The sequence below is a fragment of the Muntiacus reevesi genome, chromosome X (genome assembly GCF_963930625.1).
Source record: "Muntiacus reevesi chromosome X, mMunRee1.1, whole genome shotgun sequence".
NCBI classification, from domain to species: Eukaryota; Metazoa; Chordata; class Mammalia; order Artiodactyla; family Cervidae; genus Muntiacus; species Muntiacus reevesi.
Genome location: NC_089271.1, coordinates 39,159,452 through 39,169,373, shown reverse-complemented (window position 1 = coordinate 39,169,373; position 9,922 = coordinate 39,159,452). Strand labels below are relative to the sequence as shown.

Below are 9,922 nucleotides of genomic sequence, written 5' to 3'. Positions count from 1 at the left end.
CCCCCATGGACTAGCATGGATGTGTGTGTGTGTGCTTAGTCATGTCTGATTCTTTGAGACCCCATGGACTACTGTAGCCTCCCAGGCTCCTCTGTCCATGGGATTTCCCAGAATACTGGTCAGTTGCCATTTCCTCCTCTTTCAGGGGATCTTCCTGGCCCAGGGATCAAACCCATGTCTTCTGCATCTCCTACAATGGCAGGTGGATTCCTTACCACCAAGCCACTTAGGAAGCCCTCCTAAAGAGGGACACCCTGGGCTGATACTGTTGACCACTGACCCTCACCCCCAACCCTAGCTAGTATGCAACACTGGGCGATAAGTTCACCAGTTTTACAAACTGCCATTTCCCCCATTTTTAGGCATGAGGAAAAGAGGGAAGGATTATGATCTTGTTTTTATTTTCTATTTACCAAGAATTCCGGGTTGACAGCCACTGACCTCAGAGTTATTTATCTTGTTTCCATGGAAGGTTCTATCATTGTTCTTGGTCACCAAGAGATTCTATGGTCTCTTGCTAATAAGTACACCTTAAAAGTCTAAGCTGGATATCACTGAATTCATTTAAACCCACTTGGAAATATTTACCTCAGTAGAAATAGCCCTTGAATTTATTGGTATAAAGAGATTGTGGTTATATCAAGTTTTTAAAGTCATATTCTACTAAGCACCCTTATTTAAACCTGAACACCCAAAACAAGTACCAAAAACATGTTCCCAAGAGAGCTTTTTTAAAAAAAAAAAAATACTTTGAAGTGTTTTTCATTTACTCTTCCTCCCTACATAAATTAACCCTCGATTTGCAGGCCCCGCAGAGAGGAAGACTACCCTCACCTAAAAACCATTTTATTTCTCCACGAAATAAACGGTACTCAACAGCGTCAGTTCTGTGCTCTTTGCCATTGTTTATTAACTGAACTGCAGCTTTCAATCAAATTTGCACTGTTTCAGAGTCAAAACCAAACTTTTTGTTTCGGAATATTAGTTCAGTGCGTGGAAGCTGCAGAGATTCGATCAGGCCACTCAATCACAGTTCCAGGTCACTAGACAACAGTAGGCGATCTCCCGGCAGTCGCTGTCAGCCACAGGGTCTTGAGCTGCAGGGGTGGTAGCTGCAGTAGAATCCGCAGAGGTGGCAGAGGTGGCAGAGACAGCAGCGGTGGTGGCTGCCGTGGTGCCACCGCCATAGTGGTAGATCAGGTAGCGGCCCGCCTGCATACTCTGGGCCACTATGTTGGTGCCGTGACACGCCATCAGCAGCAAGTTGCGAGGCTGTACACGGTAGGCGAAGCGCATGAAGGCCATCGAGTAGAAGATGAGCGCAGTCGTCATGCGGCCACTGATGATGTCCGGTGATGCCCTCATGTCCCTGAAGGCGGCCAGCGGGAGGCCCCAGTTGGCCACTGGGCCCCAGAAGTGCGTGCTGGTCAGGTAATCTCGGAACTCCTTAGTCTTCACGGTCTCCATCGCCTTCCGCCACAGAGCCACCACCGCTGCCATGATCGTCAAGACTTGAGAGCACCAACAAACGAACAGCTAACCGATACTGACGTGGGGCATAGAACCTGGAACCTCAGCCTACCCGGAAGCTGCATTATCCCCCAAGTCTCGCACCTAACACGCGACAGCCGTAAAGCATGCCAGACAGCACATGTCCTGTGTTCCTTTGCGGGCAGAGGCGTGGCCTGCCCTCGTGACTTTGCGTTTCCGCCGTAAAGTGCGCCAGAGGACACGTGCCACTGTCATGCCTGTCTTTGAGAACGCGTAGCGTCGCCTCGCCTTTTTTGCCTTTGCATGACTGCCGTAAAGTGTGTAGAGTCTGCAATGCATGTTTGCGCGCGCACTAGTGTATTTAAGCAAAGATGCGCGTACAACCTTGTCTGTGCCTCCGTGGTGTGCTGCCGCAACTTGAAACCTTTCAGTGCTCCAGGTGCTGCCGGGGGAGATGGTGGTCTAGCTTTCCACTTCTCAGGTACAAAGGAAACCCTGCTTGCTCTCTCTAGTCTGTGGACTGCATTAACTAGATGTTGATACAAAATTCTTCAACCAAGTACAGAATTTTCTCTGCACAATTTGCCTGAATTACCTGCGGATATTTCACCTCTATATATTTCAGCTTCTGGCTCTTCACAAGAACATTCTCCAAACCACAATAATCCACTCAGACGCTTAGCATTTAGTACAGCATTATCATCTAATAAGCAGTGCACATTTAAATAATTTTATGGCTGTTTTTTTTTCTTTCTTGTTGAAGGGGGAAAATCCAGGATCCACTCAAGATTCACATGTAGTTATATTTTTTTTTAGATTAACCTCCCTTAATCTAGAAGAGTTCCCCAGCTTTTTTTGTCTTTTGTGATATGATATTTTTGAAAAGTACAGGTCAGTGGTTTTTCAGAATGTCCTTAATTTGGATTAGTCTGTTTTATCTTAATTAAATTTAAATGGAATGTTTTTTGGTAAGAATACTACACAGGTGTGCTTGTCTTTAATGCATTACAATGGGAGGCACCTGATATTATTTGTTTCCATCATTGGTGACAGTGAGTTTGATCATGTGGTTAAGGAATTGTCTGTCAGGTTTCTCCATTATAAAGGTACCTTTTCCTCTCCTCTCTGGAGCCTCTTTGAGAGTGGATGAATATTCTGTTCTCCCAAGTCTTTCACCTAATAGTTAATATCCATTGATGAAAATTCTTAATGACAAAGCTGATGGTGGTCTTCCCAGTGTTTTCTACTTTTTGCAGTAAAAATGATGAGTTGAAAAGTAATTAAGTATACATTGAAATATTAATGGGCTTCCCTGGTGGCTCAGCTGGTAAAGAATCTTCCTGCAATGCGGGAGACCTGGGTTCGATCCCTGGGTTGGGGAGATCCCCTGGAGAAGGGAACGAATACCTATTCCAGTATTGTGGCCTGAAGAATTCCATGGACTATACAGTCGGAAAAAGTCAGACACGACTGAGTGACTTTCATTTTATGGGCTTCCCTGATAGCTCAGTTGGTAAAGAATCCGCCTGCAATGCTGGAGACCAGGGTTTGATCCCTGGGTTGGGATGATCCTCTGAGAAGGGAAAGGCTACCCACTCCAGTATTCTGGCCTGGAGAATTCCAGACTGTATAGTCTGTACTTACATAATAATTTATAGGGCATCCTAGGTGGCTCAGTGGTAAAGAATCTGCCTGCAATGCAGGAGACACTGGTTTGATCCCTGGGTCGGAAAGATCCCTTGGAGGAGGTAGTGGCAACCCACTCCAGTATTCCTGCCTGGAGAATCCCCTGGACAGAGGAGCCTGACGGGCTACAGTCCATGAAGTCATAGAGTCGAACATGACTTAGCAGGTGAGCATACATGCAGTGATTTATAATGAGCCCATTATACTTTAAAAAATTAATACATTCATTATCTGTGTTCATTTACATCCCAGATGTTTTACAGATATAGTTTTAAAATACACAGTATAACCATTGTTCAAAAGGAAAGCAGCATTATTTTTATATAACCCTTTTAAAGCGCTGGGCTTCCACATATGGATGACTGATATACTGGTGTGAGTCAATTCATTATAAATTGGAATTAATAAATCAGCAAACCATGAATGGAATGACATTTTAGGTCTACACTGCCAGATGCTCCGGTGTCCTAAAATAAATGTAAGTTGCCACACCTTGTCCATTAGAAGCTATCAGTATTTGGAGATCATCTCCCATAGGTTGCTACTTGGTTTTGATTACCCATTACTGTGTAACAAATCACCCCAAAATATAGTGGCTTAGAACAACAATCTTTTATTGTACTCAGATATTTTCAATTTGGGTGAGACTAAATAGAGCCAGCTTATCTGATCCACCTGAGGCAGCTCAGCTTGGGGCTGGAAGATCCACTTTCAAAATGGTTCCCTAACAAGGCAGGCAAGTTGGTACTGGTTGTTACTGAGAGCTCAGCTGGGACTATTAAAGCCACTTGTGCTTCCTCACAGCACGGTGCCTAAGAAGCTGTGTTTTAGGCATAATCTTGCATAATCTCCCCTCAAGTGTGGGCAGAACGCATGAATTTGATTAAATATCACTCCCTTGATTATATGACGAAAGGGAATTTGAAGATAAGATTAAGGTCCCAAATCAGTTCACCTTAACATGGGGAGATTCTCTAAGTGGGCCTGACCTAATCACATGAGGTGTTTTGTTTTTGGCTTAAGACAACAGAAATTTATTTTCTCACAGTTCTGGAGGCTAAAAGTCCAAAATTCAGCCTCTTTCATCTTCCATACCTAGGCTTGTAGCCATATTACTCTAGACTCTGGGGTAACATTGCCTCCTCCTCTTCTGAGTGTCTTCTCTCTCATACGAGCCATCTGAATCTGGGTCAGTTAGTCAGAGACAGAGAAAGTCAGAGATCGAAAGTGTGAGTGGCATTTGACATGAGGGAGATTCTCTCTGGCTGACTTGGAGCGTGGAATGGCCACCTGGCAGGGAATGTAGGCAGCCTCTAGGAACTGAGTGCATCCCCAGCTGACTGCCAGTGAGGAGAGGCAGACAGAGCCCTGTAGCCACAAAGAACTGAATTCCTCCGGCAACGGGCACACCTGGTGAGACCCTGAGCAGAGAACCTAGCCATGCTCTGCCGAGAATCCCAGCCTACAGACTATGAGCTGATAAATGGCTGGGTTTTTCTTTTCATACTTTAGGTTGTTTATTTTGTATTGGGGTGTAGCCAATTGCCAATCTTGTAGTGGTTTCTGGTGAACAGCAAAGGGACTCAGTCATACATATACATGTATCCATGCAGGTGGCTGTAGTGGTAAAGAACTCTCCTGCCAGTGCAGGAAACATAAGAGACACGGGTTCCATTCCTGGATCGGAAAGATATTCTGGTGAAGGAAATGGCAACCCACCCACCCCCACTCCAGTATTCTTGCCTGGATTATCCCCATGGACAGAGGAGCTGGGTGGGCTATAGTCCATGGGATCTCAGAGTTGGACACGACTGAGCGACTAAGCCCACACGCATTCTCTCCCAAACCCCCTTCCCATCCAGGCTGGCACAAGATATTGAGTAAAGTTCCATGTGCTTTGCAACTGGTTCTTGTTGGTTATCCATTTTGAGTATAGCAGTGTATACATAACCTTCCCAAACTCCCTAATTATCCCTTCCCAAAATGGGCAACTATAAGTTCCTTTTCTAAGTCTGTGAGTCTCTTTCTATTGTGTAAGTAAGTTCATTTATATCATTTCTTTTTAGATTCCACATATCAGGGATGTCATATGATATTTCTCTTTCTCTGACTTCACTCAGTATGACACTCTAGGTCCTTCATGCTGCTGCAAATGACATTATTTCATTCTTTATAATGGCTTAGTAATATTCCATTTATATATGTGCCACATCTTCTGTATCCATTCCTCTGTTGATGGACATTTAGGTTGCTTCCATGTCTTGGCTCTTGTAAACAGGGCTGCAATGAACATTGGGGTGCATGTATCCTTTCGGATCATGTTTTCTTCCAGATACATGCCTAGGAGTGGGAGTGCAGGGTCATATGATACCTCTGTTTTTAGTTCTTAAGGAACCTCCATACTGTTCTCCATAGTGGTTATACCAATTTACATTCCCACCAACAATGTGGGAGAGTTTCCTTCTGTCCACACCCTCTCCAGCATTTGTTTGTAAATGTTTTGATGATTAAATGGCTGTTATTTTAAGCCACTAAATATGTGGTAATCTTTTGTGCAGCAGTAGAAAACTACTATCAGTCCAGTTCAGTCGTGTCCAACTCTGCGACGCCATGAATCACAGCACGCCAAGCCTCCTTGTCCATCACCAACTCCCGGAGTTTACTCAAACTCATGTCCATTGAGTCGGTGATGCCATCCAGCCATCTCATCCTCTGTCGTCCCCCTCTCCTCCTACCCCCAATCCCTCCCAGCATCAGGGTCTTTTCCAGTGAGTCAACTCTTCACATGAGGTGGCCAAAGTATTGAAGTTTCAGCTTCAGCATCAGTCCTTCCAATGAACACCCAGGACTGATCTCCTTCAGGATGAACTGGTTGGATCTCCTTGCAGTCCAAGGGACTGTCAAGAGTCTTCTCCAACACCACAGTTCAAAAGCATCACTTCTTCGGCACTCAGCTTTCTTCACAGTCCAACTCTCACATCCAACAAGACCACTGGAAAAACCATAGCCTTGACTAGACAGACCTTTGTTGGCAAAGTAATGTGTCTGCTTTTTAATATGCTGTCTCGGTTGGCCATAACTTTCCTTCCACGGAGTAAGCGTCTTTTAATTTCATGGCTACAATCACCGTCTGCACCATTTTGGAGCCCAAAAATGTTAAGCCTGACACCATTTCCCTATCTATTTCCCATGAAGTAATGGGACCAGATGCCATGATCTTAGTTTTCTGAATGTTGAGCTTTAAGCCAACTTTTTCACTCCCCTCTTTCACTTTCATCAAGAGGTTTTTTAGTTCCTCTTCATTTTCTGCCATAAGGGTAGTGTCATCTGCATATCTGAGATTATTGATATTTCTCCCGGCAATCTTGATTCCAGCTATGCTTCTTCCAGCCCAGCATTTCTCATGATGTACTCTGCATATAAGTTAAATAAGCAGGGTAACAATATACAGCCTTGACGTACTCCTTTTCCTATTTGGAACCAGTCTGTTGTTCCATGTCCAGTTCTAACTGTTGCTTCCTGACCTGCATACAAGTTTCTCAAGAGGCAGGTCAGGTGGTCTGGTATTCCCATCTCTTTCAGAATTTTCTACAGTTTATTGTGATCCACACTGTCAAAGGCTTTGGCATAGTCAATAGAGCAGAAATAGATGTTTTCCTGGAACTCTCTTGCTTTTTCGATGATCCAGAGGATATTGACAATTTGATATCTGCTTCTTCCGCCTTTTCTAAAACCAGCTTGAACATCTGGGAGTTCTTGGTTCATGTATTGCTGAAGCCTGGCTTGGAGAATTTTGAGCATTACTTTACTAGCGTGTGAGATGAGTGCAATTGTGCGGTAGTTTGAGCATTCTTTGGGATTGCCTTTCTTTGGGATTGGAATGAAAACTGACCTTTTCCAGTCCTGTGACCACTGCTGAGTTTTCCAAATTTGCTGACATATTGAGTGCAGCACTTTCACAGCATCATCTTTCAGGATTTGAAATAGCTCAACTGGAATCCCATCACCTCCACTAGCTTTGTTCGTAGTGATGCTTTCTAAGGCCCACTTGACTTCATATTCCAGGATGTCTGGCTCTAGGTGAGTGATCAGACCATCGTTACTATCTGTGTCGTGAAGAACTTTTTTGTACAGTTCTTCTGTGTATTCTTACCACCTCTTCTCAATATCTTCTGCTTCTGTTAGGTCTATACCATTTCTGTCCTTTATCAAACCCATCTTTGCTTGAAATGTTCCCTTGGTATCTCTAATTTTCTTGAAGAGGTCTCTAGTCTTTCCCATTCTGTTGTTTTCCTCTATTTCTTTGCATTGATCGCTGAGGAAGGCTTTCTCATCTCTCCTTGCTATTCTTTGGAACTCTGCCTTCAAATGGGAATGTCTTTCCTTTTCTCCTTTGTTTTTTGTTTCTCTTCTTTTCACAGCTATTTGTAAGGCCTCCTCAGACAGCCATTTTGCTTTTCTTTTCCATGGGAATGGTCTTGATCTCTGTCTCCTGTACAATGTCCCAAACCTCCATCCATAGTTCATGAGTTACTCTATCAGATCTAGTCCCTTAAATCTATTTCTCACTTCCACTGTATAATCATAAGGGATTTGATTTACGTCATACCTGAATGGTCTAGTGGTTTTCCCTACTTTCTTCAATTTAAGTCTGAATTTGGCAATAAGTAGTTCATGATCTGAGCCACAGTCAGCTCCTGGTCTTGTTTTTGCTGACTGTATAGAGCTTCTTCATCTTTGACTGCAAAGAATATAATCAATCTGATTTCGCTGTTGACCATCTGATGACGTCCATGTGTGAAGTCTTCTCTTGTGTTATTGGAAGAGGGTGTTTGCTATGGCCAGTGCATTCCCTTGGCAAAACGCTATTAGCCTTTGCCCTGCTTCATTCCGTACTCCAAGGCCAAATTTGCCTGTTACTCCAGGTGTTTCTTGACTTCTTACTTTTTCTTTCCAGTCCCCTATATTGAAAAGGACATCTTTTTTGGGTGTTAGTTCTAAAAGGTCTTGCAGGTCTTCATAGAACCGTTCAACTTCAGCTTCTTCAGCGTTACTGGTTGGGGCATAGGCTTGGATTACTGTGATATTGAATGGTTTGCCTTGGAAACAAACAGAGATCATTCTGTCGTTTTTGAGATTTCATCTAAGTACTTCATTACGGACTCTCTTGTTGGCCGTGATGGCTACTCCATTTCTTCTAAGGGATTCCTGCCCACAGTAGTAGATATAATGATCATCTGAGTTAAATTCACCCATTCCAGTCCATTTTAGTTCGCTGATTCCTAGAACGTCGACATTCACTCTTGCCATCTCCTGTTTGACCACTTCCAATTTGCCTTGATTCATGGACCTAACATTCCAGGTTCCTATGCAATATTTCTCTTTACAGCATCGGACCTTGCTTCTATCACCAGTCACATCCACAGCTGGGTGTTGTTTTTGCTTTGGCTCCATCCCTTCATTCTTTCTGGTGGTATTTCTCCACTGATCTCCAGTAGCATATTGGGCGCCTACCGACCTGGGGAGTTCATCTTTCAGTGTCCTATCATTTTGCCTTTTCATACCGTTCATGGGGTTCTCAAGGCAAGAATACTGAAGTGGTTTGCCATTCCCTTCTCCCGTGGACCACATTCTGTCAGACCTGTCCACCATGACCCATCCATCTTGGGTGGCCCCACATGGCATGGCCTAGTTTCATTGAGTTAGACAAGGTTGTAGTCCATGTGATCAGATTGGCTAGTTTTCTGTGATTGTGGCTTCAGTCCGTCTGCCCTCTGATGCCCTCTCGCAACACCTACCGTCTTACTTGGGTTTCTCTTACCTTGGACGTGGGGTATCTCTTCACAGCTGCTCCAGCAAAGCGCAGCCACTGCTCCTTACCTTGGATGAGGGGTATCTCCTCATGGCCGCCCCTCCTGACCTTGAACGTGGAGTAGCTCCTTTCGGCCGTCCTGCGCCCTAATACAGCTTATATAAGAAAACTAATATAAGCTGTATTAATTGGCTTTTGTGATCTCTTCTCAGAAGTCCCATAACATAACTTTCTCCAGACAAAAGCCCACCCAGATTCAATGAGAGGGGACATAGACCCACCTCTCTAAGGCAGAAATGTCGAAGTCATACTTTCTAAGAAGAGCACATGGGGTGGGAAGTATTGTTGTGGCCACCTTTGGAAAATACAGTCTACCATATTTTTTAACCTGAAATGACATAACTATAGAACATTGTATCTCATGGATTATCTGTAAAATAGGGATGATAGTGGTACCTACCTCAGCAGTATTGGGAGGTTTCAGTGTGTTTATCCATGGTCAGTACTTAATATAGGACCTAGTATATAAGAAATGCTCAGTGAATTTTAGCTGTTATTATTATCATCACCCAGTCCAGCCTTCTCATTTTACAAATAAGGCAGGAAGCTTTAAGAGGTTGTGTTATGTGCCCTGGTGACACAGGGAATTCATGGTAGACCTGGACTGAAATTTCCTTTTCTCATATCAATGCTTTGCACAAATCACTTTAACGTCTGATGCGTTTCTGTCTTTCCAACTGTGTTGTAAGTTCCCTTAGGCCACCAGGGAAGTATTACCATATGAAATATTCCTTCTCTCCACAAACCTTTCTAATGTATTACCTGGATGTGTCCCAAATTGAAGAAGATAAGATCTGCCTGTTCATGTTGTTGTCATATTGTGAAAGTCACTCAGTTGTGTCCGACTCTTTGTGACCCCATGGACTATACAGC

At 43.8% G+C, this 9,922-nt stretch overlaps 1 protein-coding gene across 1 annotated transcript; it reads right to left on the bottom strand.

The window, feature by feature from the left end:
• Positions 1 to 944: 944 nt before the first annotated feature.
• On the bottom strand, positions 945 to 1,500 carry MPC1L (mitochondrial pyruvate carrier 1 like). The gene has a single exon (XM_065915675.1). The coding sequence runs from the start codon at positions 1,498 to 1,500 to the stop codon at positions 1,024 to 1,026; it is 477 nt and encodes a 158-aa protein (XP_065771747.1). The 3' UTR covers positions 945 to 1,023.
• Between the last annotated feature and the right edge of the window lie 8,422 nt (positions 1,501 to 9,922).

What these genes read in the sequence shown, in the direction of transcription:
- MPC1L (XM_065915675.1), bottom strand. Translation starts at nt 1,500, where the DNA reads ATGGCAGCGGTGGTGGCTCTGTGGCGGAAGGCGATGGAGACCGTGAAG.